The sequence below is a fragment of the Neophocaena asiaeorientalis genome, unplaced genomic scaffold (assembly GCF_003031525.2).
Source record: "Neophocaena asiaeorientalis asiaeorientalis breed wild unplaced genomic scaffold, Neophocaena_asiaeorientalis_V1.1 scaffold399, whole genome shotgun sequence".
In the NCBI taxonomy this organism is placed as follows: Eukaryota; Metazoa; Chordata; class Mammalia; order Artiodactyla; family Phocoenidae; genus Neophocaena; species Neophocaena asiaeorientalis.
The window spans coordinates 1,690,667-1,718,598 of NW_020173964.1; the positions used below are offsets into that span (position 1 = coordinate 1,690,667).

Here is a 27,932-nt window from a genome sequence, read left to right on the forward strand (position 1 = left end):
GCCACCCATGGTCTCCAATGCCTCGCTTGCTTCACTCCTGCTTTCCTGGCTCCTCCCGCCGCCCTGAGCCCACCCCTCTGCTGCTGCCGGGGTTCACGCGGAAGTCACCAGGACTCCCCAGTCGTCAGACACAACGCACACCACGGTTCATCTCCGTGGAGCGGCAGTGGATCATTCTGTCGGGATCTCTGTGAGAACACTCTGCCAGCTTCCTTCCCTCTTACGGGACTCTCCTCCACGTCTCCCTTCCGGTTCCTATCTGCATCTCTGCCCACTCCTTAAATGGGGCATCTTTAGCTCTCCCACAGATTAATCTAACATTTTCTCATGGTCCTAATGAGGACTCCCAAGCCTCTTATCTCTGGTCCAGCCTCCTCGAGTGCCCTGGACCTACCATCCAACTGCCTGTCTTGAGGCTGGCTCTTTCTTGCCGCAGAGCCTTGGCTGTTCCCAGATGCCTGCTCCCAAAGTCTTCCCACCGACGGCTCTTTCTCATCCTTTAGATCTCTTGAATATTACCTCTTCAAAGACCTTCCCCGACCACACGACCTAAAGTAGTCCCCGCACAGTCACTCTCTCTTCTCAGCTCTTGCTTACAGCCTTCAGAACACAGTGACCACCACTTGACTTATTTAGATGTTGGTTTATTTGCAAGGCCCAAGCATTCTGTCTGGTTTACCTCTACATCCCTGGCCCAGCACAGGACACTGGTGCTGTACCAGCTGAATGAAGAAATGGAAGCTCCACGGTACTCAGCACACAACAGGTGCTCAATAAATGTGGATGAAGGAGCCTCGGGGGACACAAGGGGCGAGTACAAGTACTTGTGTCTTATATGTACAGGTGATTCTCCATTTCCCTGGTTTCCCAAGTAAAAACCCCCAGGGCCATTGTGGTATCTTTCTTCATCCCTCAGAGCCAATAGCTCATCACCTTCTCCCAATTTTATATCCTTAATATCTCTCAAGGCGTAATCTCACCACATTCTTTGCTCAGGCCTGCAAAACGCTTTAGAAAGGCTACCACAATAACTTATTCATTGGTTTCGAGGTCCCACCCTCTCTTCTCAGACCTAAACTCCCCAAGTGCTGCTAGACATGTCTCTCTCCCACTGGATAAAGAGGCCAAGCTCCCACAAATACCACATGTCTCAACGCTCCTCCTCAGTCATTACCCACTACTCATCCCCTTGTTGTAATGACAGTAACCATATTAATAGTTGGAGTTTATTAAGGCTTTTCGATGTGAGTCATTGCATTAAGCATTTTATACATATGAACATATTTTAATCTTTATGCCAATCCTATGAGACAAGTAATTTACTTGTCCCTACTTTATAGACAGAGCAACTGAAGTCCAAAGAAGGTAACTTACTCAGTATACAATATCACAGAGTTAAGATTCGAACTCAGGTAAACTGGCTTCAGATCAACCCTCTTAACCATTGTGCTCTATTATGTAGCCGCTTTAAACTTTATGCTTCAGCAGTACCGAGTTATGCTTCTGGTTCTTTATGCTCCAGCAATACTGAGCTATGTATAATCCCTTGAACTCTGCTGTTGCCAAGGCCTCCATGCCTTCGTACACACCATTTCTTTCGCTTCCTGGGAAGTCCTTGTCTTCCTGTCTGATAAATACCAATGTACCCTTCAAAACCTCCCCAAGGTTTTCTATCTGGTGCATCTCCTGGCTCCTTTGTACCTGGTAAATACTTCTTGATTGCCCTGGTTTGCAACGATTCATCTGCAGGTCTTCACTGAAGGCATGCCTATGGCTTTCAGCTTTGGGTAACAGTGCCCAGGCAAACAATAGATGCTCAATAAACGTGGATTTAACTGGGCTTTCTGTAAAAGGGGTAAGTACGGGTTAACCAATATCTAACATGCCAGGGCAGGAGAGAAGCACATTCCATGCTTTTTAAAGACATATATTCATGCTCAAAACAAAAGAAAAACTCACCAAACACTACAGATGTTTCTGAAGAGAAGACGCAGCGTGCATAAAAATTCAATGCCTTCTGACAACTACAGCAGTTAAAGATCCCTGAATGTACCTGCTGTTCATTGTAACTGCTGAGTAATGTGAATTTAGCAAAAAACAAAGCAAAACCAAAATAACCTTTTACCCCAAGGTTCTCAGAAAAATACATTTGGAACCTCTCTCAAAGTGATGAACTGAGTCACCAACTACCCAATGGCCTGGGTAGGATTGTAGTGACTTAGGTGTCACTGAGGTTTGGACATTATCACTTAAGCCCAAAGAAAACATGACAGATTTCTGACCACTGAGGTTAAAAATCAAGCATCTTCTAGAGTCTCTAGACTTCAACAAAACTAAAAGCGCACTTCAAAACTAAGTAGCGACATTTATAAATCAATGGTAGTCCTTTCTTGACAGTGAGACACAGAGGAGATATAAGTCAAAGAGAAGTTTGATCCCTTCTGCCTCGAAATTTTTAATCCAACGGGAAAGGAAAAGATGTTACAAACAAACAGTAACAAAAAGCAGGCAAACTAATTCCCATCCTACCTTGCAAGGGGATCCTGAAGTGAATGGAGAATCCGCAGGTCTATGAAACTCACAGCCTCTAAAACATGCAATTCTGACTTCAGTTTAAAACAACACATTTTCGTTTAAATACCCTGTTTATTCAGCCTAGATTTTTGTCCCTCAAAGCAGCAGGTGAATGGCTGTATTGAGACTACCTTGAGGAAATGAAGGAGGGGGAGAGGTAGGCAAAGCCCATCATAAAAAAGGAACCATTACCAATGGAAATGCGAGCTTTACAGCAAAACATCGGACAAAGTCAGTGTGCATCCAGACAACCCAGTGTCTGCCGCAGTCCAGGCAAAAAGGAATGAAGGGAACAACATTATCATCGTTGGGACGCAGCACAAGTGAGCCAGGCTTTCGGTGCATCAGGCCTGAGAGTCAGTCTGTAGGTGCCTTTCCCCAAGAACTCAGGGAGTTATGGGCCCATGCAGGGCTTTGAGTTGGAAGAGAAACCTTAAAAGTGTTCCCATGAGAGGGCAAACCAAAACACCAGAGCCATGCTAAACTGGCAAGGCAGATGCGATGCAGCAAAAACCCACAGCCCTCTGTGTTGACAAGTTCTACCATGATATAGATTTAAGGGAAGAGTCTGGAACCATTCAGGCTCTCTTCTGTCTAAGTGGTACCAAACATCCTATCCCTAGGAGTTCCAAGATGCTCATTCACAGGCTCAAAGCTGGATTTTACTCTCTGATAGACGCAAGAAGCTGATATAAAGAAAAGGTTATGATGAAGTCCTCTGGATTACAATGTAATCAGAACAAGTAGCTGGGATAAAATATGCAAAATGAATGATCTGTCGAACAAAGTCAGCAAATGTGCAGAGAAGCAGCCAGGCTTGGGCAGGAGAGCTGTTCCAAGGGCCCAGGCATGTCCAGCTGAGGATGAGGGCAAGGCACCCTCACCTGGACAGTGGGCACACCCTCAGTGAGGCTGGCAAAAGCATCGGGCTACTTGGGAAAGGAGAGGTCCTTTTAAAAGGGCAGATTGAGGGAAACTGATCGGTGCTGTAAGAAACGGGGTTAATGTGGCACTTAGAGGAGGAAAAGGATGTAGAGCAGTTAAGGGAGGTCACAGAAGGGGAAGAGTCATACTATAGGCATACACTTCATGTCCTTACGAAAGGACGCAGAGCCAGAACTGATCACTGTATAATAAGAGAAAGCAATGGCCACGTTCACTGACCCGGAGAGAGGGACACCTGCCCGTCACCTTCCTGAATCTACCTAATACATAGAAAGCAGTTCCAGCCCTGTGAGACCTGTAAGTAGATGTATCTAGAGATGATCTTCAGAATATATATTTCCAAACTCCATGAATCTAGGAAATCCCAAATAACAAACAGGCTGTGACAACCTCTACTCTGAGACGGGAGGGAAGAAATTCCACCTCCCTCTCTGTATCACTAAACTGAAGATACGGGCCCATGACTTGGGGAATGGACACAGCCCTCCCACACCCTCATTTGGTTGGGAGGAATCCAAGTTCCTTCAGAACCTAGGCTCTCTGCCAGTGTGAGCTGTCTAAAATGGAGTGCTCTGGGCTGGACAGATACTGCCCAAAGGCCATGGTCAGACCAGCCTGAGAATTTTTTATGCATTTGACTCAATAATACTATCAAACAGGTAGGTGCGGGGCAGAAAGATTCCAGATGCTTTTCAGTTTCTGACACACAGGTGTGATGCCAGAGCAGACTTATCTCCCCAAGAAGTGGTTCTAGGTGAGAGCAGCAGCCGCATCACCGCCAGGGCTACATTACTTAGACATATTTAAGGGCTCCTGACAAAGAAGTCATAGGATTTACTGTCATGAGGAGTAGGGGCCTGGTTCAGGAACAGTAAGTATCTCTTCAACTGATTCGTTGTTTGGGGGGTTTGGTGCACGGATGACATAGCCTGTTAAAAAATGACCAATACCAAAAGAGTGTCTCTGAACATCACAGCAGAAAAGCACAGCCACCTTATTTAAAAGGCACAACTTTAGAATCATATGGTTTAGTGGGACTAATATTGTTCAAGTTGCATTAAAAGGTAAGTATAAGTTAAAAATCAACGCAATCATGCTCTCTCTCTCTCTCTCTCTCTCTCTCTCTCTCTGAGACACATACACACAAACACATACACACTTTTTTTGTGTATGTATAAACAGCATGTGTCAGGGTATTCCAGGACGCTTCTGAAAATTAAGAAATACCATGAGAAATGCAAAAACTACTAAGTTTTCCAAAGTATTATGTATTTGCACTTATGCTACAAAAAGTTACTGGTATAAACAAACAGAATGAACCATCTTCCTGTGTTCTTTAAACACTGGAGCATAGAGATGAATCTACCAATCTGATAGCCGAGCACCCTGTTTATCTGACTGCACCCTTGCCCTCGTGCATGTTCACGTGTATGTTCAAGGCAAGTTTTGAAGAAAAACAAAGAATCTATATTTACACAACTCAAAGGGTGTGCCCCTCTAAAACCAAAATCATGCCACCTGTCTGTGCTGGACACAAATGTGGAGCGAGAAGAAACACCTGCTTTAAAATCATTTTCTCTCACCCAAGTGTCAGCAACTAACTCTCAACTGTCTTTCACTTGTGGCATGAGCTTCACCTTGATTTTAAAATCTTTCTTCTTTTCACCTGTTCTAACAAATACGTGTTACAAAATGAAAAGGCCAGTCTACTTTTAGAAATAAATGTCAGCAAATCAATTTGTAAAAATGCAAAGTTATGCAGACGTTTCTCTTTAAGCAGACAATATGAAACAGACAAGCTTGAGCTATCTTTGAATCGTACATTTGCATCGTATAAAGGTTAAATATTTCATAGAGGGAAGCATCTGAAAGGCTCTACACAGAGTAACAGAAGCTCCACCGCCTGAGTGAATGAAACGGATAAATGATCAGATCAAAGAGAGGGAAAAAGTATTTCCTCCCCCTTCCCTTCTCTCCCCACCACTCACAACTCGAGGTCTGATTCTCCACATTTCTGAAGAACTCCGAAAAGCACATTCATCAGCCTGACCCAGGAAAACCACAGAGGAGGCAACACCTGAACCAGGGCCCCCCAGCAGAGTATAAACTTTTCAAACTGTAACCCAATCAACAAAACCCCAGTTGCTAAGGGGGCCCAGGAAGCCGGGCAGCCTCCTAAGCCAAAGCATTCATTCCCTCTCCAGGCTAAAAGGACCCCCAAGTTTTTTACCTTTGTGTTCGCCGAAGCCTGTTCCCACTCCTCAAATGAGGCATAGTAAAGTTTGAGAGCACAGTCCAAAAATTTGGGTCAGACATATCCATTTCTTTCTCGCTTCAATTCACTGTAGGTTCAAGGCCATAAGACCAAAACGGAGGGAGGAGGGGGAAAAAAAAAAGACAAAAAAGATCCCAATTATCTACTCACTGCCTCCAGAGGAAACGTGCTGCGAACTGTGATCTCAAGAACAACTTGGAGCGTGAGTGAGAAGTACCCGTTCTAGCCTTTAATCAACACACAGCTATTTCTCCAAGGTTCAGGAAACTTGTTTCCTCCTGGGTTTGCCCTCTCCTGGTCAGCCTTGGCCAGCTATAAAACAGTAATTACAAGAGTTGGGCCGTGCGTTCGGCTCAAAATGTTGTCTGTGTGTGATTCAGTCCAAGGTACTTTGTCATCTGTTTGGCAGATACCATTTGCAGCTCCTGCGGGGGGGTGGGGATGGGCAGGGGAGAGGACTAGTTTAAGTCTTTGGTTCCGGGAGGCTGGTGCTTATCAGCAAAACCATTCAACATCCGAACATGCCCAGTGCTGAGTTTCCTCTCGGTATCTACATACAAGGAAAGGAATGTAAATGGAAAAAGCTCCTCTTCTTCGCCCCTCCTCGAAAAACGGAAACTTAAAAGCACTTATAGAAAGCTGGCCTGTTGGCGGACTCCAGCCGGACACCTTTGTGCAGCCTCAGCGGGAAGGGGCCGGGCGGCGGGACCGGTCCCCACCGCAGACACTCCCCATAGGAGCGGGGCCTCATGGGAAAGGGAGCAGACGGGACCGGTGCGTGAGCCCAGGAGGACTGGGACACCCTAGCATCTCCCGCCGCCGCGCCCCCAGCGCGGAGCCCCTGGTGGATCGGTCCCTCCAAAGAAATTAAACCCAGCGCGATCCGGAACCCGGTGGAGAGTGCACAGCGCACACCTGGAGGCTGATGCGTGATTCACTGAAGACTGGATCACCAGGAAAACACTCCAAGAAAGTCAGTAATGGCTCTGCCGAGGGACGCTGTTTGTCGTGTAGGAAAAGCACGCCGAGGGAATGCCACACTCACCTAAAACCTCAGTAAACTTTATTTTTGAGTTTACATCCATTTGATGAATTGCTACAGCGCACACGTGTCTGGCTTCACCCTATCTAGGGACTGGTCAACCACTACCTGTGAAGATACGACCTGGCACTTAGTTAACCAATGCTAGAATCATTTTCCTGCCATGAGTGTTAAGACTTTGAAAGGAAGGAATGAAAGGGAGGTTGAACCAATGTTACAGTTATTCATTTTGAAGAAAACCACAGGATTCCAATAACTCCCCAAACCCACCAATGCTTATGATTAAGTATATAAAGAAAACACTAGAATTTAAATTAGCTACTTTAATCTGGTGTAATATGTCAAGAGATAATAAATTTTAAAAAACTGTTTAATCAAAAATAACGTTTTAAAAATGGTTTAATTCAATCAGTAAATACTGGGAACAAACTTGCTTATAGAAAGATAAGGGTGAGGAAAAAGGGAATGGGGGGGTCAGCTGACAAGGGATGGGGCTAAACAAAGAACAGGAGTCTACTTTGAGATGCTCTTTAATCCTGGGGACCCCCAGAAATATTTTCTCCCCAAGCACTCTAAGAATTTCTGATGGGCCTCCTCAGATCCTTGAAATCTACAAAGGTAGACAAAGAAGACAATATTTTCTCAATTTTACATGGCAAAATACACTTCACCAGATACTTAGGGACTTGGTCCAATATTTTTTGCCCCATACTAAGCCATGTCTTCTCTTAAAAAAATGCTTTTAAATATCCAAAAATGTATTTTTTAAAGGCTGACACAAAGATAGTACCATACTCCAGGAGCAGAGCTTCCCAACCTCTGCACTGTTGACATTTTAGGCTGGATAATTTTTTGTTTGGAGGACTGTCTTGTGCATTGCAGGATGTTTAGCAGCCTCCATGATCACTCCCCAAGAGATGCCAGTTGTGATCGTCAATGATGTCTACAAGACATTGCCAAATGTTCCTTGGGGGTGCAAAATTGCTCCTGGCTGAGAACCACCACTCTAGATAAAGGCTTTCTCTGAGATAGGTAGTATAGAGCATTGCTTAAGAGCAAGAATCTTGGGTTTGAATTCTGCATCCAACACTTACTGTGACCTTAAGCAAGTCACTTAATGTCTGCCCATTTTCCCTGTTTTTATGGGGTCCATGATAGGACCAACCTCTAAGAGGTTCACACACATAAATGAGATGACATACATAAAGCCCTTCATGCAGTGTCTAGAGCACAACGCACATAAATGTTGGCAATATGCAGAAGCTAAAAGAATACCATGCAGAGAGATGCAAGACTGGAGCAGAGGGCATCCTACATCATACTCTCTACTTTCATGGCACTCTGAAGATGCCTCTACAGGGGTGCTGGTCACACTGTATTACAATTGACTGTTTACTGCTGCCTTTCCTGTTAGTCTATGAGCTTCCTCAAGGCTAAAGTCATGTTTTATTGATCTCTGTACTTCTACAAGCTGACAGTTCCTGATTTATGTAAGCATTCAAGACATGTTTTTTGAATGGAGATACTTCAGATGCTCAGGTATCTATTCTTTCTTTCAAGATGCCCTGAAATTTATCCGTTTTAGCAGGTCAATTGAGTTTCTCAAGGAATCCTGAATTTTTAAGAATCCCAGGAGGATATTTTTAAACTCTAAAGACTTTCTCTTATTGATTCATTTTTATCTATGTTCTGTAACTGGAAACAGAAGTGTTAGGCTAACATTCTTCAGGTCTTAACATGGCTTTAGGAAATGTCACAACCAAATCCAGGGGCAACTCTCTTTGAATCCTACCCCCTACCCCATCCCCAAAGATAAGCCCAGGGAAAACTTTTTGTGCTCACTCTTTAGGTATCCAGATAATTACATATCAGAGGCTGCTCAGAGCAGAACAATGAAGCTGGTGAAAGGGGACTTGAAAGTGTGCTATATGAACGGTGGGTTGAAGGAACTCTGGTGAATGTGGAAAAGAAAAGATTTAGGGAACAAGCAACAGCTGTCCTTGAATACTGAAATAACTACCATGTGGAAGGACCTTCAAATGCAAAGATGAAAAAGGCTGAAACAACAAGGAAGGACTTCCTGTGTGGGTGTTTGAGGAGAGGTAAACTGTAGTGATACAGTGGGTGAGAGTCAAGTTCTAGATGATTGAACTCTGGGGCAACTCTGCACCACCAACTCTCATATCCTCCATGGTCCTTCCAGAAAAGCCTACATATGTGGGCAACACCCATAAAAATGATAGCAATAAAATGGATAAATCAATAAAACATTAATTTCTTCTCTTGACTGAATAATACATATTTTGGTCTGTGGGCAGCAGATGTCATAACTCTCTCCACCCTGTACATTTTGGGGAATCCACCATGCAGATTCTCAAGGTGCTGGGTAAAGACCTGAGTATTTTAAACTACTTTAATGTTTACTTTAAACATTTAATGTTTCCTTTAATGTTTTTTGCACTTCAAAGGCTTCAAGAATTGGGGTTGTATCCAAAATGAAAAATAAAAATTGGTAAAGTGAGTGAAGAACCGGAAATGAATTAGTTAATATAGTGAAAGTGGCTGATATATTCCCACACTTCTTTAAGAGCAAGAGTAGGTGTGACACTGAAGTGTAACTTGTCTTCTAACCTGTTTGACTTGATTTGGGAACTTATGATTCAGAAGGTAATGCAGTCAGCAAATACAAGAATTAAAATTGTCAGAACTGCTGACATTTTTCTACAGACAAAATAATTATATGAGCAGAAACTAAAGCATATTTTAGTTGCAAATGCAGTAAAACTCTGGCTACGGAACTACGAAGGAACTGAGATTATTGGAAATTCTTAAGACTACAGCCGATCTCGGTCATTATACAAATATCCAGTCAGATTTTCTACTTATTGCACAACTAAGCCTATACAGCACTGGACAAGTTTTGTGATCCAGAATGCTCATTCATTTAATCAGGTTGATATTATCAGTCATTGTTTTTATGAGAAAGGTGAATGAGATTGAAAAATAAGCTTGTCAAGCTCCTGAAATGCCAGCTTAAGATGAGGTAAGTATTTAATGAAGGGTCAAATCCTTCACTGTTAACCCCTCTCCTACATATACAAGATTCCAGGTTCTTTTCACTGACTTGAATTCTCCTGTCTATGTTCCATCCGCTGACCCATGCTTATTCAGTAGGGTTTCCTTCACCCTACACAGAACAGCATTAAGGTTAATATCCCTGGAGCCTCGCCTTGAACTTAGACACTATAGGAGATTAAGTCTTCTAGTGTAAGCATGAGGCCTGGGAAGCTGTCAGCTCCCTGCACTGACACGCTTGCCATGAGACCGTGTCCAATGAAAAGATACGAGGGCAAGTGGAGTTAATACTGAGTTTCAAAATGTATTCTGATCATGGCCTGGTCTGGGGATTCTGCTATAAATTTACTTTGATCTCTGTCCACTCTTGTCATCAGAGTACCCAGAAGTGACTACATCCCCAAGGCTGTCCATACCTACAAGTGTACCTCGGTCATCTTCTAAATGCTGTCTTGAGAGTTTTGCGTATAGGAGTGTGAAGAGCACATTGCCCATCCTGAATGAGCAATGCTTGTAATCGCTGTATACCTTAAGAAATAAAGCTTAAAAGCTGGGCTAGAAATGTAAAGAAAGTTGCATCAATGGGAACGGGTTGTAAGAAAGATCTTCTAGAATTACTAAGCAAGTTTTTTTGCTTACATTGCTAAAATGTGAAGGAAGATAAAAAAAGATCAATGAAAATTAACTCGTAGGGATAGATCTGAATGCTGAAAAGCTAAGAGATGGATAATAAGTAGGGTTACATCGTGCTGGGCATATTAAAAAAACATTTTTAAACAATATCATAGGGCAAGAGAGATTCAGATTTCTAAAGGGAATAGATAAAACAAAGGAAACCAAATAAAACTGATTTCTCTTTCCTGATAGGTTAAGTAGAGAAGTACATAATCCACAAGGGCAGGTTGAAGGACAAGGTCCGAGAGGGGAAAGGACAGACTAAATACGAGCCAGAATGGGAAGAGAATGTGATATTTTCCTCAGGTGTTCCCTGGATCCCAGGAGAATCAGAGGCTCAGAAAATGTAGCAAATAACCAATAACTACACAAAATTCAAGAGGAGAGAACAGAGAGACATGGGAAATGAAGCACTTTTCTCCCAAATTAGCGACTCCTTGATTTGTACAAAAGATAAGTAGATTAGAACATATGATGGTGCCATTTGCAGCGAAATGGGTGCACCTAGAGATTGTCATACTGAGTGAAGTCAAACAGAGAAAGACAAATATATGATTATCGCTATATGTGGAATCTAAAAAAATGGTACAAATGAACCTATTTACAAAACAGAAATAGAGTCCCAGATGTAGAAAATAAACTTATGGTTACCAAGGGGGAAAAGGGAGGGAGGGATAAACTGAGAGATTGGGACTGACATATACACACTGCTATATATAAAACAGATAACTGTATAGCACAGGGAACTCTACTCAATACTCTGTAATGACCTGTATGGGAATAGAATCTAAAAAAGAGTGGATATATGTATAACTGATTCACTTTGCTGTACAGCAGAAACTAACACAACATTGTAAATCAACTGTACTCCAATAAAAATTAATTTAAAAAAAAGAATATGCATGGTAGCAGCCCAGCTCACAGGACCAGGGAGGGTTTCAGAATCACTGATTGTAAGCATATTACCCTAGCACTCTATCTACCCCATCATTGACTCTCAAGCAGGGTCCTGGGAGAAGCCCCATAGCCTAATCGCCCCTGGGAGAGGAGTTAGGCTGCTAGAAAATGTGTCATACTTACAGGGCTGGAGGGGGTCATCCCGCAGGAAGGAGACTACTGGGAGAGAAACAGAGAAGAGTGTGTCTCTCCGTTCAAAATCAGCCGTCTGCAAGATCCATCAATAAACCAAGCAGAGCACTGGCCTCTAACAGAGCTAAGCAATCCAATTATGGAGCAGAGAGCAATACTTCGAGACCAACGCCAACAGCTGACAAATAGGAAGGCTAACTTCTAGACTGCTTTAAGACCAAACTTCCTTGCCACTTACTGTAGACAGCCTTCCTATGAGCCTCCTTACCCCTACTGGGTTAGGTATCCCTCTATTGAGCTCTGCACCTGAGAGCTCCTGCATGAAAAGTGTTCCCCTACCATATCAGAATCTGTATGTTTGCAGATCACTCCCCCTTAGAGTAAGAGCTCCGTGAGGGCAGGGGCTGTATCTCCATCTTTTAATCCTCAATACACCATTAGGATGAATGTTAAGACAAGGGATAAAGGGAGGAAGAATTTGCTCAGGGTTAGAAAGATACTTGAAAGCAAGTATTTTTAAGACAGACCCCTTACCTGTTTTAAAAAGCCCTTTCTGTCTATTCCTCTTGGAACTTCATGAGCCCATACCATTATTCATATACACTGTACCTGTTAGGTCTACTGACTCAGATTTCAAAATCTCAGAAAAGAGACCACGCACATGTAGCTGTGTATCCGTAGACACATGTAAATATGTGTCTAACTACTTTGTATGAAATCCAAAATGCTTTTTGAGTAACAGTGAACCTCAGACACTAATCATTACATTAGACTCTCAATCTGGAATTAACTTCAAGGACATGGTGTTTCTTGATCCAGAAGCTTGGTCTAAGGTACATCATTTCTCATCCAGCTCCTGAGCATGAATTACAGTGCAATTATAAGAAATGTCAATTAAGTGGGTCAGTGTGGTTATATTTAGCCCTTTAGTAGCTGACACTAAGACCTTTCTGTAATATAAGATTAAGGTTAATTTATCAGTTCTTCTTTTCTTGAATATTTTTCCAGGTCAGGCATCTACAGTTATTGAAAATTATCCCATTAAAATAAGAGGTAAAAATTTCCACTGAAGTACCATGTAGGGAACATATACAGACAGAGGTAGAAACCATGTGCTTCTGTAGAGATCAGAATTTTATTCCATTCTTAAAGTTGACTCAAATTATTCCACAAATCAGAGGATAATGTGTCAGCGAAGACACAAAATTTTTTAGCCAAGGATTTCTCAAGCAAGCTTCAATCATTGGATTTATTAATTTATATCATTTTTATAACAACAAAATTTTTTTTCTGAATGTTAACCTTTCATTTTGTTTCAATTTAGGTGTGTTTAAACTTTTTTTATTTTTTTACATCTTTATTGGAGTATAATTGCTTTATTATGTTGTGTTAGTTTCTGCTGTACAACAAAGTGAACCAGCTATATGTATACATACATCCCCATATCCCCTCCTTCTTGCGTCTCCCTCCCACCCTCCCTATCCCACCCCTCTAGGTGGACACAAAGCACCGAGCTGATCTCCCTGTGCTATGCGACTGCTTCCCACTAGCTATCTATTTTACATTTGGTAGTGTATATATGTCCATGCCACTCTATCACTTCGTCCCAGCTTCCTCTTCCCCCCCCCAGTGTCCTCAAGTCCGTTCTCAGTACCCTTTTTTTAGATTCCTTATGTATGCATTAGCATACGTTATTTGAACAACAAAATTTTTAAAGAAATATTAACTCATAGGAGAATAAATATGATGTTAAGCATAAAAAGTGATAATATTTTCACTTTTCATAAATCACAGAAATGCAATTAAAACATCAATCGGGTATTTTTTTACCTGTTTAACTGGCAAAGACTAAAAAAAGGTAATACTCAATGCTGGTGAGAGCACAAGGAGATAAATACGCTTTACCAACTTTCTGGAAAGTAATCTGGAGAATGAAAACACACACACCACATATGCACATGCATATAGACGTATGTGTACATATACACAGATATTTACATATAAATGTCTATGTGTGCATATATACATATAAATAATATACACACACATATATTTGAACTAAGTCTGCATTCTAGAAATTACACAAATCTAATTGAGTAAATGCACAAAAATCTATGCATATGAAAATTAATCTTAGAATTCCTTGTAATAGTATAACATTGGGAAAAACCCAAAGGTACAAGGGCAACTGTTAATAAATATTGAACAGCCATAAAATGAAATATTATAAAACCAATAAAGACCATTGTGGTAGAAAGAGTAATGCATTCCAAACATACGAGGTTCTCATTCCTTGAACCTGTAAATACGTTACCTTAATAGGAATTTTGCGGATGTGATTAAATTAAGGATATCGCAACAAGGAGATTATCTTATATTATCCAGGTAGGCCCTAAATGTAATCACAAATGTCTTATAAGAGGGAGGCAGAAGGAGATTTGATTATAGAAGAATGTAATATGACACTAAAGCAAGATGCTATGCTGATGGTTTTGAAGATGGAGGAAAGATCCAGAGTCAAAGAATACAAGGAATGCAGCTCTAGTAACTGGAAAAGGCAAGGAAACAGATTCTACCTAGTGTTTCTAGAGGGACCTCAGCCCTGCTGACACCATGATTTCAGCCTAGTGAAAATGACTTTAGACCCTACAGAATTATTAGAGAATAAATATATGTTGTTCTAAGCCACTTCATTTGTTGGTATTTGTTACAGTAGCCATAGGAAACGAGAACAATGCTTTTTAAAAATATGTAATAAGTGGTAAATGCTCCTGAAATATTTTTTTTTAAAAAAAGGAAAAAATGGAGTTCTATGATGTAAATTATTTACAATGTTGTAAATATGAAGGTACATGAATAAAAGAGATGGAAGTAAACAAAGCATTTTTTAGTGGACATCTATGAGTATGGGATTATGGTGATTTTATTCCTCTTTATACTTTTTAATAATAACTCTATATTATTTTTAATTAGGAAGAATCCCTTAGTTTCCATTTGACAGTCTTATCAGGACCTGAAAGTTCAAGCGCCTGAGAACTTACGAATACTTAGAAGCGTTTACAAACTTAAGACACACACCTTAACCCCAAAATTTGAGAAAATTTGATTGCTGCTTTTTGACAAACAAAATTAATGCACTATGTAAAAGCTCTATAAGCCTTAGAAATATATACTAAGATTGCTTTAAAAAAGAAGTCTTCTCTACTCTCAGGAATTCTATAAATAAAAATGAAAAATATCTCTTTTCCAGACACAAAACCTTACCTGTCTATGGCAACTGGGCAAATGGGTATTTGCAAAGCTGACTGGGCTATGAATCCATACTGAGCTTTGTTTTCGGTTGAATATATATGTTATTACTTGCAGACTGCTCAGGCTGTGCATTTTATGTGAGCAGTTTTGAATTCCAGACCTGCTTCCCTCCACTGAGCCACAGATGAAAGCTGTCTTCTTTCATTGCTCAGAAAAATTATATACTCTTTAAAGCAAGCTCAGTTTTAATATTAGCCAAATATGGGTGCAGTAAAAAGTGATGCTCTTAATTTCCAATAATTATATTAGCTATAATTTGGGATCCCCTCCCCTCAGCACATAGAAACATTACTCTATATGAGGCTAGATAATTCAGATTTTACTGTCTTTACTTAGCTAGACTCTGAGGACTGAAAGGCTGTGACCAAGTTTCTGGTACCAACCATGGAAATATTCTTTGAACCAATGTATTGTCATACATGTCATAGAAGACAACCATATTAATCTTCAAAGGGATCAACAAACTTTCAAACATAAGTTATTCCAGTAATAAGAGCTACAACAATAGCCAATCATGTCATCCATTATAGTGATAGATGGGAGATGGATGAACATCTATCAACATGAAACAAGAATTATCCCTACCAGTGGCTCTTAGGACACAGAATTCTAAAGAGTGCTAATATATCAAGGTTAAAGAAGAACAAGGGCAGATGACATGTACATGGCAGAAATAGAAAACTGAAGAGAAAAGAGAAAATCCCACTCAAAAGTGGCAGAAAAATACACTAGTTTGGAAAATTAGAAAATGGGAGAAAAGTAAATTGGGAGAGCTTTTACTGTATATAAAGTGATAAAAGAACAACGGTATTTCCGGTTTTCTCCCTACTGGCCTCACCCTGGTCGTGGCCTCCATTACCTCCTGCCTGGGTTAATTCCATTCTCTCCCTGCTCCCCACTCCAAATTATTCTTCCAGAGCTGCCCAGCTCCATCGTATGTATATAATCATTTCACTCTCCTGTGAAACAAGATTCAGTAGCTCCCCACTGCTGCAAGCAACATTTCTTCAAGGATGGTTTCTGTCCTACTATGCTTGAATTACCTGGATTGCTTGTTAGAAATGCAGATTTGGGGAGGCTTCTCCAAACCCCCTGATTTAGGATTTCAGAACGTGAAGCCCAGGAATGTGCATTCTACCAAAGTGCCCAGGGGATTCTTATCTACATTAAGGTTTTAGAGGTTTTTCATAGGAAAATCAAAATCTCTTTAAATGGAATACTTGATAGTGCAGTCCCTTTTTATCTCTCCTGCCTCATCCTTTGACACGTGCCCCTTCGTGCTTTATGCTCCAATAAGAGTAAAATATGTACTTGTCAGAAATATTGAATCACTTGAAGCTCCCCAGACACAGCAGCTCTGCTGTACCCCATTGCCTTTGTACACATCCTGTTTGTTCCCTGTTTCTAGAATTTCTACCTCCTCTGCCTGGAAAACTTCTGCTCATCTTTCAAGTGTGAACTGAAAGGTCACCTCTCAAGCACAGTCTACCTAACTTTCTCTCACATGCCTGAGTGTTTTTTCTCCTGGATCGCCAAAGCATTTTATGCATATACATTCCTCTTTTATAGCATTCATTCTACTGTGCACGATGACGTGTTTATAGGTCCAACTCTCCACTAGGCTTTAAGCTCTCCAAGTACAAGGTCAGTTTTTATTCATCTGTGTATGCCTCAGAGTACACAGTATATACTCAGCAGAATGCATGGATGCACATACATTATTTTCTAAAGTTAGTTAAAAAAAAAAAACTAAACCGATTATTTTTCTATTTCCCTAATAGAAGGCTTGTGGGTTTCTACCCACAAGCCCTAGGGGGATGCTTCCAAAACCATGTTGGCTTTTGTCAACTGACTGGATGATTTTTCTTTTAAAGCACTGCCATTATTGACAGCCTTCATGATGATTAATAAAAAGAACAATAGGAATTTAAGTCTATGATTTTTAGGCAGATTTTAATGACTCACTAAGAAATGAATCAAAAAACACTATCAGCTTTTGACTTTTCCTTCACAACAAGTATGCCTGAAGTAAAGTTACTTTGTCTTCCTTGAAAAAAGTGACTAAAAACTGGAACTCAGGCAGGGTGACCTTTATCTGAGGCTGGAAACTCAGCCCTACTGGGGACATGATCAGCACAAACAACTCACTGCTGTGATCAGAGGAGAAGCGAGAGCACCACAGCGGTAGCGCTCAAGGTGTGCAACCTGCTGAAGACCTCCTTGCAGCCCGGGGCCCCCGGCTCAGCTATGTCAGCTTCCACAGCAAAACCTTCCATCCTATTTAAGAGGAGCTGCAAAGGTGAACAAACACAGCTGATCTGAGCAACCCTGGACAATCAGCCTCCTCTGTCCACCTCCTGTTCTAGCACCTCTATTCCTCTTTGGCAAATGCCCATTGCTACATCTCAGTCCTGCTCTTATTTCACAGTCAACCAATCCCATCTGAGGGTTTAAGTAAGGATTAATGTTTCAGTTGATAATATTGAAGATGCGACTATTTAGCTGGGTTTATATTTTCCATTTTTTTTAATTGAAGTATAGTTGATTTATAACGTTTCAGGTGTACAATAAAGTGATTCAGTTCTACATACATATATATATATATACACACACACACACACATATATATATATATACTTTTTCAGATTCTTTTCCATTATAGGTTATCACAAGATATTGAGTATAGTTCCCTGTGTGATGCAGTAGGTCCTTGCTGTTTATCTAGTTTACATATAGTAGTGTGTATATGTTAACGCCAGATTCTTAATTTATCCCTCCCTCCCCTTCCCCTTTGGTAACCATAGGTTGGTTTTCTGTGTCTGTGAGTCTATTTCTGTTTTATTTATCGTTTTTTTAGATTTCACATTTAATTGATATCATATGATATTTGTCTTTCTCTGACTTACTTCACTTAGCATGATAATCTCTAGGTCCATCCATGTTGCTGCAAATGGCATTATGTCATTCTTTTTTATGACTAGTTAATATTCCATTATGTGTATATACATACATATATATGTCACATCTTCGTTATCCATTCATCTGCTGATGGACATTCAAGTTGTTTCCATGTCTTGGCTATTGCAAATAGTGCCTCTATGAACACTGGAGTGCATATATCTTTTCGAATTAGAGTTTTCACTTTTTCTGGGTATATGCCCAGGAGTGGGATGACTGGATCATATGGAAACTCTATTTTTAGTTTTTTAAGGAAACTCCATACTGTTTTGCATAGTGGCTGCACCAATTTACATTCCCATCAACAGTGTAGGAGGGTTCCCTTTTCTCCACATAGCTGGGTTTACATTTTCAAGAGGAGTGAAAGTTTTAGAGAAAGGTACAAGGAGTAGGTGTGGGGCAGAGTCCACCCCTGACTGCAGGAGTCTGAGTTCAGTGGATGAGGGTACCAATCAGAATCTGGAGACGAGTTTCCCAACGAGAGGTGGCCATCATGCCATCTCCCCACTGCTTTTCATCAGAGAAAACCAGAAGTGAAGACGCAAAACCTTGCCCTGATATAGATTCTACCGTCTCTTAGTTTCCACGCAAGCATCAAGGGTAGAAGACTTATTAAATAATTATGCAGCCACCAAAAGTGATCATTATAGATTATATAAAAGCATGGTTATTTGTAACTTGAAAAAGACAAGAGAAAAAGTTTAACTACAGTATGATTATAATCATATGAAATCACGTATGCACACAGAAAAGGATTTGTAGGCATCATAGAAAACTGAACACAGTTCCTCCTAAGTGATTTATTTCAGTCTTTTATTTCTGCTATTGTTGTTTTAGTATATATGAAAGAACACTGTAAATTTTAACAGTTATTTCCTGGTCTTCAGCAACTTGCTCCACGATTATATCAAATTGCCTTGCTGCCAACTCATCTTCCCTGAAACAACTCTAACTACCTTCAAAATAACACCGCCTGATGCAAAACACACAGAAAAAGCAGGAAGGCTTGGGCTACCTCTGGTGGAGGCTCGGGGAGGGATAACCTTCAGTTGTTCACAAACACTAAACTGTAAATTGCCAGGGGCTAAAACTGAACATCTGGGCATCTGGAGTGGCATTTGATACTATCAAGTCCTTTCTCTCCCCTTCAAAATAACCTTTTCCTTCTATTTATCCTTTATTAGAGTCTAGTACCACAGCTTTAAAAACATAACTGCAGAATTCATGGCTCTCATAGATCCATCTACTGACTCTGTCCCAGAAATGGGATCAGATATAGCCAGCTCTCCGTAACCGCTGTTTCCCCATCCATGGCTACAGAGGGCCCGCCATCCTACACCATTTTATAAAAGGGACATGAGCGTCCACAGATTGTGGTGCCCATGGTGGGTCCTAGAACTAATCCCCTGTGGGTACTGAGGGGTGACTACATGCAATTCAGTGGGCTGCCAGGTATCCACAGAGTACATAAAACATGAGGTATTGTTTGTTACTTTCAGCCTTTCTGGGGAGCAAAGCCTGCTGCATATAATTTTCATAAATGGAAAGCTCTGGCCCAGTCCCACAAATCACAAAGGCCTTTTTACTATGTGTTTTAAAAAAATTGATATAAGTCAAGGCATGGAAGTTCTGAGTGGATCTAATACCCACCTGTCAACAGGTGATCAACGGGTTGAGCCCACTGGTTAGCATAAGTAGGCAAACAAGGACAATTTTGGAAAGGAAGGAGGAAAGAAGTCTTTGTGACGTCTCAAAAGTAAGTGCCACACCATAAATTATTGAATTTTTCAATGCGCTACTTCCAAGGGAAGCAAATGAAAGAACAAGTGGGAAACAATGAACAGATGAACAGACCAGAGTATGTAAACCAGACAGCCAGGTTTTATAAATGCATACTAAGTACCACAAAAATGTGTCCTTCTCCTATGCCGTTGGCTACCTCAGAGGAGATTAAGGCATAACTGCTTCTTCGAATGATACAGGAATTTAAGGTCCTACGTTTCAGAGTCATCATGTCTTGAGAAGCTTTCACCGCAACAATTCTGAACCTTGTTTATTTTTAATTTTCATCCATTTCCAGAGGGAATAACTAAAACCTAGGCTACTTTCCTACAAATAGCCCAGTAAATAAAACAATAACAACATCTCCATTGCCAGTGAAATCATATCTAATCTACCTGTCAGATTCCTAGAAACTCTAGAATAGATTCATATCTCAAAGTTTCCAAGAGTAGTTAAGTAACTTTAAAAAAAATCTCATAGAGAAATATGACCACATAAATGTATCATCACCTGAGAGATGAAGGAATACAGAGTAGTTGTGGTCACATGGCTCTTTAAATTTGGGTGTGAAAACTGACTTCATAAATGGAAGATACTTCTAATTAAAATTTATTATTGATTTCAAAACAAAACTCATAGTATTTCCAAGGCCATATAAAAATTTATTCTTCTTTCTTTGGTTAAAGAGAATAAGCAGAGCATGAGTAACAGAAATTCACTGACGATCCATAAATTTCCTCTTATGAAATTATTTTAATTTCTTGCCACAATGAACCTTCTATAGCGTTGTCAGCAACTGGCAGACTCTTAAGTCTGAATTTCACTTCTTGGGCTTCTCCCTGAGAAACCTGTGTGGACTTGCCAGATAGCAGAGAAATGCCCTAAGGTAGAGATCTAGAGAAAAGCGACAAAAGCAAAATTCTCAGCTTGTGTGTGTGTGTGTGTGTGTGTGTGTGTGTGTGTGTGTGTGTGTGTGTGTGTATGTGAGAGAGAAAGAGAGAGAGAGAGTCAGCCTGACTTTTTTGACACTGACTACAGATTAAAAAAACAAATTAATGAAAATAAGACATGGAATACAAATATCATTTAAAACATATTTAAGATAAACAGTATAAAAATTCTTTTAAGTAAAAATATTGATCATATTTTTACTTATTCTAGAAAATCATTTCCTTCTTTCTTGGTTGAAAATGCTTTTACTTAGTGCGAATGTGTTTAATTGCAGACTCTTGGGAACTCTCTTAAAAAGTTCCTCTGAAACTGTATTCCTTTCCTTAAAGGAGCCGGTTTCAACATGTCAGTGGGGGAAAACAAATAACACTTCACCATATAAAACAGCATTTTCACAGGGCTATGCTTGTGTGCCAATATGAGTTTTAACCAAACCCACACACCTGCGTTGCTGTTGTGTATCTATTTCCAAATATTAAAGACCCTGCCCAGTTTGCTTGAGTAATTCTAGGCTGACACATGCTTTAGTGACGCAGTGAGAACCTCAACTGATCAATGACTGGGCAAAATCACTGTGAAGACAAACAGCTTTCCCCAGATATTCCATACTGTTGCTATTTTTAAAGACTCGATGAGCTTATCTGGCTTCCTAAAGGGAAAATAAGTAGCCTTAACCAGATAATGTATAAATAGGGGTGGAGGAGAGAGACATGGTTAAAAGGTGCTTCTGAGAATCCAAGAAGAGAATTCAGGGCCATTTAAAAAACATCAAGGTCCTAAGAACTCTTACCTTTGGAAGTCACAATTGATATACTATCAAATGTATTAAAATACACCCAAATCACATATTAAATCTTTTTTTCCCCCCGTGAGATATGTTTTAAGTATTTCACATTTTTGCTTTATAGCTAAACTAGTCATCACACACACTTGAGAAGTCTCATGAAGTGCAAAGATCTAAAATAGAAATTGTTTGCAAAGATTACAATTTTATGAATGTTAAATTTAACAATTAATAAAGTGGATATGTTATGTTGACAGACAAATATTCCTCTAATAAAGCTCTAAGCACAACCTGATTTCAGACATGGAGTCAGGTTAAAATGTGGGAAAAAATGTATGTTTTCATGGATAAAATATGGTATAAATTTTGATTCTGCAGTTTTCTTTTTGTGTTTTTTGAACAAAAACACCTTTCCCCTTTGCATCAAACTTGGCATAATTCTACGAATGTCTCTTTGTGCTCGGGAAACTGGGTATGTACGGAGAAGTGATCTCCCATAGGGATGAGAACGCGGATTCTGGAGCCACTGCCTGGGTTTGTAATTACAGCATTGATCTTTATTAGTTCTGTGATCTTGGATGAGTGCCTTAGTTTTCTATTCTATAAAATGAGAATACGAGTACTTACCTCCCAGGACTGTTGCTAGGATTATGTTAGTATTTTTCGAGTGTTGAGAACAGTGCCTGATATTCTAGAAATATTAGTCATGCTACTGTTATTTCAGACCTAATGCATGAAATGGTTCTGGAGGAACCATTCACTTTCCCCAACAAAGCTGCTCATCTACTGGGAGCTATGTTGAAGGAAGTAGATGGACCCCAATTTTCAGGCAGATATATCCAGATGCCAAGTCCTGGACCAGTGTCCTTATCTTCCTTTTCCTTCCCAGAGATTGCTCTCTATGCTAGGAGCAGGAGTGATCCCAATGCTAAGGATAGGTCCTTCCAGGTTAAGGGTCAAGGAATAGGCACAGGATCAGAGAAATTAAACACCTGCTCTCCCCAGAATAAATACTAGACTAGAGTCACCTCCCTCTAGTGGCTGAGATAGTCAATTACAACTCCCCCAGCCAACTAACTTTTTTTTTTTTTAACATCTTTATTGGAGTATAATTGCTTTCCAATGGTGTGTTAGTTTCTGCTTTATAACAAAGTGAATCAGCTATCTGTGTAGAGAAAATAGAGACCATGGTAAACTTAAGTGAAAAGTCCATTCTAAGCCAGTGGAGAGCAAGGCACAAAATAATAAACCAATTAAGCTTTTTCATAAAGAAATATTAAACATTTGCACAGTGTCATAATTATTAAGCGTAGCATCACAAAAAGAGCAACTTTAATTAAATGTAACCCCATTGTAGGTATTTAATACCTACTTCATTGTCCTCTAAGTGCCCTCAGTGTAATGCACATGATAAATAGCTTTCCTTTCCCTAAGTGTTTCTAATGGATTGGGCTCATTAGTTTACATAATCATCCCTAAAACTAGGACAGTGCTCCCACTGTCGCTGTGTAGTAAAATATTAATCCTACCAAACCAAATATTTGACATGATCTGTTAGGCTTGGAGTGTTTTCCTTAAACCATTAACTTCTCAGGGGTATGAGGAGACAGGGAAAAAAAGAAAAATACCACCTCTTTCACTACAGTTGTGTTACATAAGGAACATATAACAAAGAGAAATGGATTTTGTTTAAAAGTATTGAAATTATTTTTTAGCAGTTTATGTCCTAAACCATTGCAGCCACTCAGACATCCAGCTCTTCTGAAAGGTTCTGATTTTAAAAACACAGGGCACGTGGTCCATCAGCATACACTATGTGCTGTATGCTGATGAAAGAAGGTTACAGCAAATAAAATGTAGAAGTGTGACTACTTTTTCATTTATAAATTCACTTAAGAAGGCTAAAAAATGTCAACCTACCAGATAAAGAAGATCTTCCTGAAACAAAGCGCTCCTGCTTTTTCTCACATAAACTTTATACACACATATACACACACTTGACTTTAAAAAACTTTTTATAAAATACACCCAATTAAAAAGTGTATTTCATTTTTATTTGTTTCCTCCCACCCCTAAAGACTGTATTTTTTTCTCTCATGCTGTTAAATACACCAACATCAAGATATATTTTTTAGCACATAAAGTACCATGAAGAATCTAGTAAGTCTACATAAATTCATACTCACTTAAGATAATTGAGAGGTGTGTAAGAATACATACATGTGCATGCATATTTGCATGAAGCAAAATACTGCGTTGGAGAAGGAAGAATATGAGTTTTAGAAATTTTTATTTGATGTGGTGTCCATTCACCTAAGGAGCGATATTCTCTCAGCACTTGCACCCACAGGGCTAGAAATAAGCCATGGAAAAGAAAAACTGATATGCACATTTACAGATTCTCTTTCTATACTAAAGATCAATTATGTCTCTGTTTAAAAACCAGTGATCCAGACAAACCTAAACATACTCTTACCATACAATCCCCAGCAATTGCACTCCCTGGAATTTATTCAAAGGAGTTGAAAACTTGCGTGTCCACAAAAACCTGCACATAGATGTTTACAGCAGTTTTATTCATAATTATCACAACTTGAAAGTGATCAACATGTCCTTTAGTAGGTGAATGGATAAACTGTGGTATATACAGCAATGGGATATCATTCAATGCTAGAAAGAAATGAGCTATCAAGTCATGAAGAGACATAGAGCAATAATCTTAAATGCATATTACTCCGTGAAAGAGCCAATATGAAAAGGCTACATACTGTATGATTCCAACTAAATGACATTCTGGAAAAGACAAGACTATGGAGACAGTAGTGGTTGCCGAGGGTTGGAGGCTGGAGGAAGGGGTGAAGAGAGGCAGAACACAGGATTTTTAGGGCAGTGAAAATACTCTGTATGATACCATAATGAGGGGTACACGTCACTACACATTTGTTCAAATCCATAGAATGCACAACACCAAGAATCAACCGTGATGTAAACTATTATGGACTGAGGTGATAATGATGTGTCAATGTGGGTTCATCGATCGTAAAAAATGCACCCACTTTGGTGAGGAGGTCAGTAACAGGGGAGGCTGTGCCTGTGTGGAGGAGGGTGTATATGCTGTATGGGAAATCTCTGTACTTTCTCCTCAGTTTTGCTGTGAACCTAAAACTGTTCTGCTTTAAAAAAATAAAGTCAATTAAAATTTTTTGAAAAAATTTGGCTTATAGTTTAGGCCAAAGGATATCTATGACGATCGATAAATTATTCTTTTTTAAAAGACAAAAAAAACCCTCCTATAATCCCTACAGCCCACAAAAATAAAGCCCAGCTTGGTCCAGTCTCCCGCTCCTGTCTCAGCACTTAACACGTTCTCCCTTCCGTTCAGTTCCCCACACTGTGCTCACCAGGAACCATGCTCCCTGTGCTGTAACCACAACACAGGCTCTCAGCCCACCCCATCTGCCCTTGCTGTGCCCTCTGCCCAGGAGGGGCTCCCCTGCAAGCTCTTCTTCTTTTCCTGACTGACATCTTTTCATCCTTCTACAGCCAAAGAGCACCTCCTCTGGGAGCTTCCCGCTGAAACCGAATCAGACAGAATTAATCCTCTCTCCCCTTGTCTGTTAGCTGTTTTCAGTTAACTGTTTAATATGACAGTTAACTGTTTGCATGTTGGTCTTCCCTGAGGGAAGGTCATAGATCTTCCATCTTGGTAGCCCAGCCTCTGTTGTGAGGTCATTACCGGCAATCAATACGTGTTTGTAGGATGAATGACGGGTTCTACAATGTGTGTCTACACGAAGGTGGCTTCAAATCTCTTGGAGCAGTAGGAGGTACGTGAGTAAAAAGTGAGGCCCAGGCTCCCCTTGTTGCTGTACTACTTACTGGAGTTTTCACTACCATGTTTATACAGTGCCAATTTTTTTCCTAACTGGATTGTTTCTACTCCCCTCCCCATACACCACACCCTTATTCCATCTACCCAAACCTTATCCTTCCTCCAAGCCTGGCCTCCTATCTCACCTACCCTGAAGGCCTTTTTCAGTTACACAGACATGCCCAGGCAGGCTCCAGGTTGCAGGAAAAGCAATAGGTTCAGTCGTAAAATCACTCCAGGCCTACTGCTCACGTTAAGGCTGGCACTAAAGAGAAGCCTGATTTGGTAACAGGGAAGGGAAAGGCCTCAAAACCAATAGTTCTCAGGGATCTAGCCTTGACCAAGAGCTTGATTCTTCCAGGAGGAGAATCTAGTGCCCTTCAAGCTGTTGGAATCCTAAAGGCCTTTGTCCTTTTTTTTTTTTTTTTTTTTTTTTTTTTTTGCGATGCGCGGGCCTCTCACTGTTGTGGCGGAGCACAGGCTCTGGACGCGCAGGCTCAGTGGCCATGGCTCACGGGCCCAGCCGCTCCGCGGCATGTGGGATCTTCCCGGACCAGGGCACGAACCCGTGTCCCCTGCATCGGCGGGCTTACTCTCAACCACTGCGCCACCAGGGAAGCCCTGACTTCTCTATTATGTAGATGAAGAAACTGGGGCTCAGAGATACTATATAACTAGAATCAAGTCCCTTAAAGCAAGTGAAAAAGCCGCATGAGCCTTGAAAATGGTAGGTTCAAACATCTCAGAGGGAGGTCTAGATATATTAAATGAAATAACTATCTATTCACCTTTATATCAGCGTCCCAAACTCCAGCTTCTGTCAAAATCATGAAAAAGATCAGATCCAGAGTCACACGTTCAGATTTCTGGAACAAAGCTAAATGGCACTACCACAACAAGTGACATTAACATTAGTGTCTCCAGAACTGAACCTATACATTGGCTTAACTTAGGGTCTCACTCACAAATGTTGCCATTTGTGACAGCACTAGTGACATTTCACATCCTCCTAATGAAGAAGCAGCATAGAGGTTTCGAGAGCACAGGAAAGGCTCACTGAAGGCTAGAACTTTAAACTGTGTCTCTACTGCTCCTATGAAATGAAGTTGGCTACACAGCCACAGCAATGCTCGCCACCAAACTCCCTAAATAAAAATGCTAAATTAAAGCTATAACTTTTTGATGAATGGGGGAGCATTCCTCCATACATATTTTAGTGTACTGCAAATTGATAGTAAAACTAAATCTAACTAGGCCAATGAACCCTGTGTAGTTGGGGAAATTAATCACCAGCCAAAGGGCACCACAGCACAACAGTGGTTGCAGGCTGGCAACCTCCTTCGAGCAAACTGAAGATAGGCACTTTAATGAGGGAGAAAATACGAGCTAACAGAACTGTAGTCAAATCAGTTCCTACAGGAGGGAGAGCACATTGACTGATGGGCTGATACCGGCCGCCAAAAGATCAGCTAGAGAGAACAAAAGGCTGTCAAAGCAAGACGCCATCACGAAGCCAGGACAGCCCAGGGTGTGGGCTTAAGCTGCAATATGACATTCTCAAGGGGAACGTGAGTTTTGTTCCTCATGTCAGCTCTTTAAGTGATTTTTATTGATGTCATGTTTTTAGGACCTGCTAGTTCTCCCTGACTACCAACAGGAGATTCCAATAGATTGTCACGATGTCTTCAGATATACACACTTTGATATATAATAAAAATTTCCTGTCATCCTTAAATACTCCTTTTTGGACATAATTTTCCTACCTGTGCAGGTAATGGCGTCCAGACACATTCATATCACTCGACTGCATCTCTGAGTGACCCTCACACCAAGAGAGATGCTTTACCAAACCCTGATGAGAATCAGCTTCAGCCCCCTTGAGACAAATGGAGATTCTTAAGGTGAGTGTACACACATACACATGCACACATACACAGTGACGTCCTGGTACAGGATGGGATAAAGATGATGCTGCTAAGGGAAAAAGGACGTTTCACCTGCAGAAAGGTGAGATGTACTAGATGATCATACAAGGAGAAACTAGGTCCTGGCCTTGCCATTTTCTGGTTTGAGACACTCTGAATGGTAACTTAACCCCTGTAAATCCTGATTTCCTCACCCAGAGAATGGGAATAACACTGCTGAATAACCCCACCTGTTCTACCTACTCCCACAAAGTGGCGGCCTGAAATTATGTGAGGCTGCCTCAAACATTACAAAGAAATAAATGATGGGATAAAGTTCAAACAAATAAACAGTAAGAATGACCTCACTGGGCTTTTATGAGGAACCAAGTAGAGTTTGTATGTGAGAAGTGTCCTTAAATTGGAGAGCTCTGTACAATTACTGAGCCAAATTGATCTTGGCAGAGACGCGGAGTTTTTAATGCTTCTCCAGAAGCAATATCACTGCACAGCCCTCAGAACCAAAGTGGGTCAGAGAGTCTCTTGAAAAATGAAATCCCCAAATTAGCTGGGGCAAAAATGAGGCTGGCCCTAGACTCCCTTATCTTTCAAAAACCCAAATCAATTTATAGGGTGACAGAATGCATGCTCTCCAAATACAAGTCAGGATTTTTTTTTTTTTTTTTTTTTGGTAC

The 27,932-nt window shown here is 40.6% G+C and overlaps 1 protein-coding gene across 4 annotated transcripts in view; it reads right to left on the reverse strand.

Annotated features, from left to right (window-relative positions):
* Positions 1-27,932, reverse strand: part of MAST4 (microtubule associated serine/threonine kinase family member 4) — a 550,485-nt gene that overhangs the window by 153,698 nt on the left and 368,855 nt on the right. Inside the window, exon 1 of one of the 4 annotated variants that reach the window (XM_024753081.1) lies at positions 5,750-6,128. The exons of the other annotated variants lie outside the window; for them this stretch is intronic. Within the exon in view, the coding sequence (XP_024608849.1) occupies positions 5,750-5,841 (92 nt within the window). The 5' untranslated portion in view covers positions 5,842-6,128. Of the gene's footprint in view, positions 1-5,749; positions 6,129-27,932 lie in introns of those variants that run through there. 4 annotated transcript variants of the gene reach the window in all.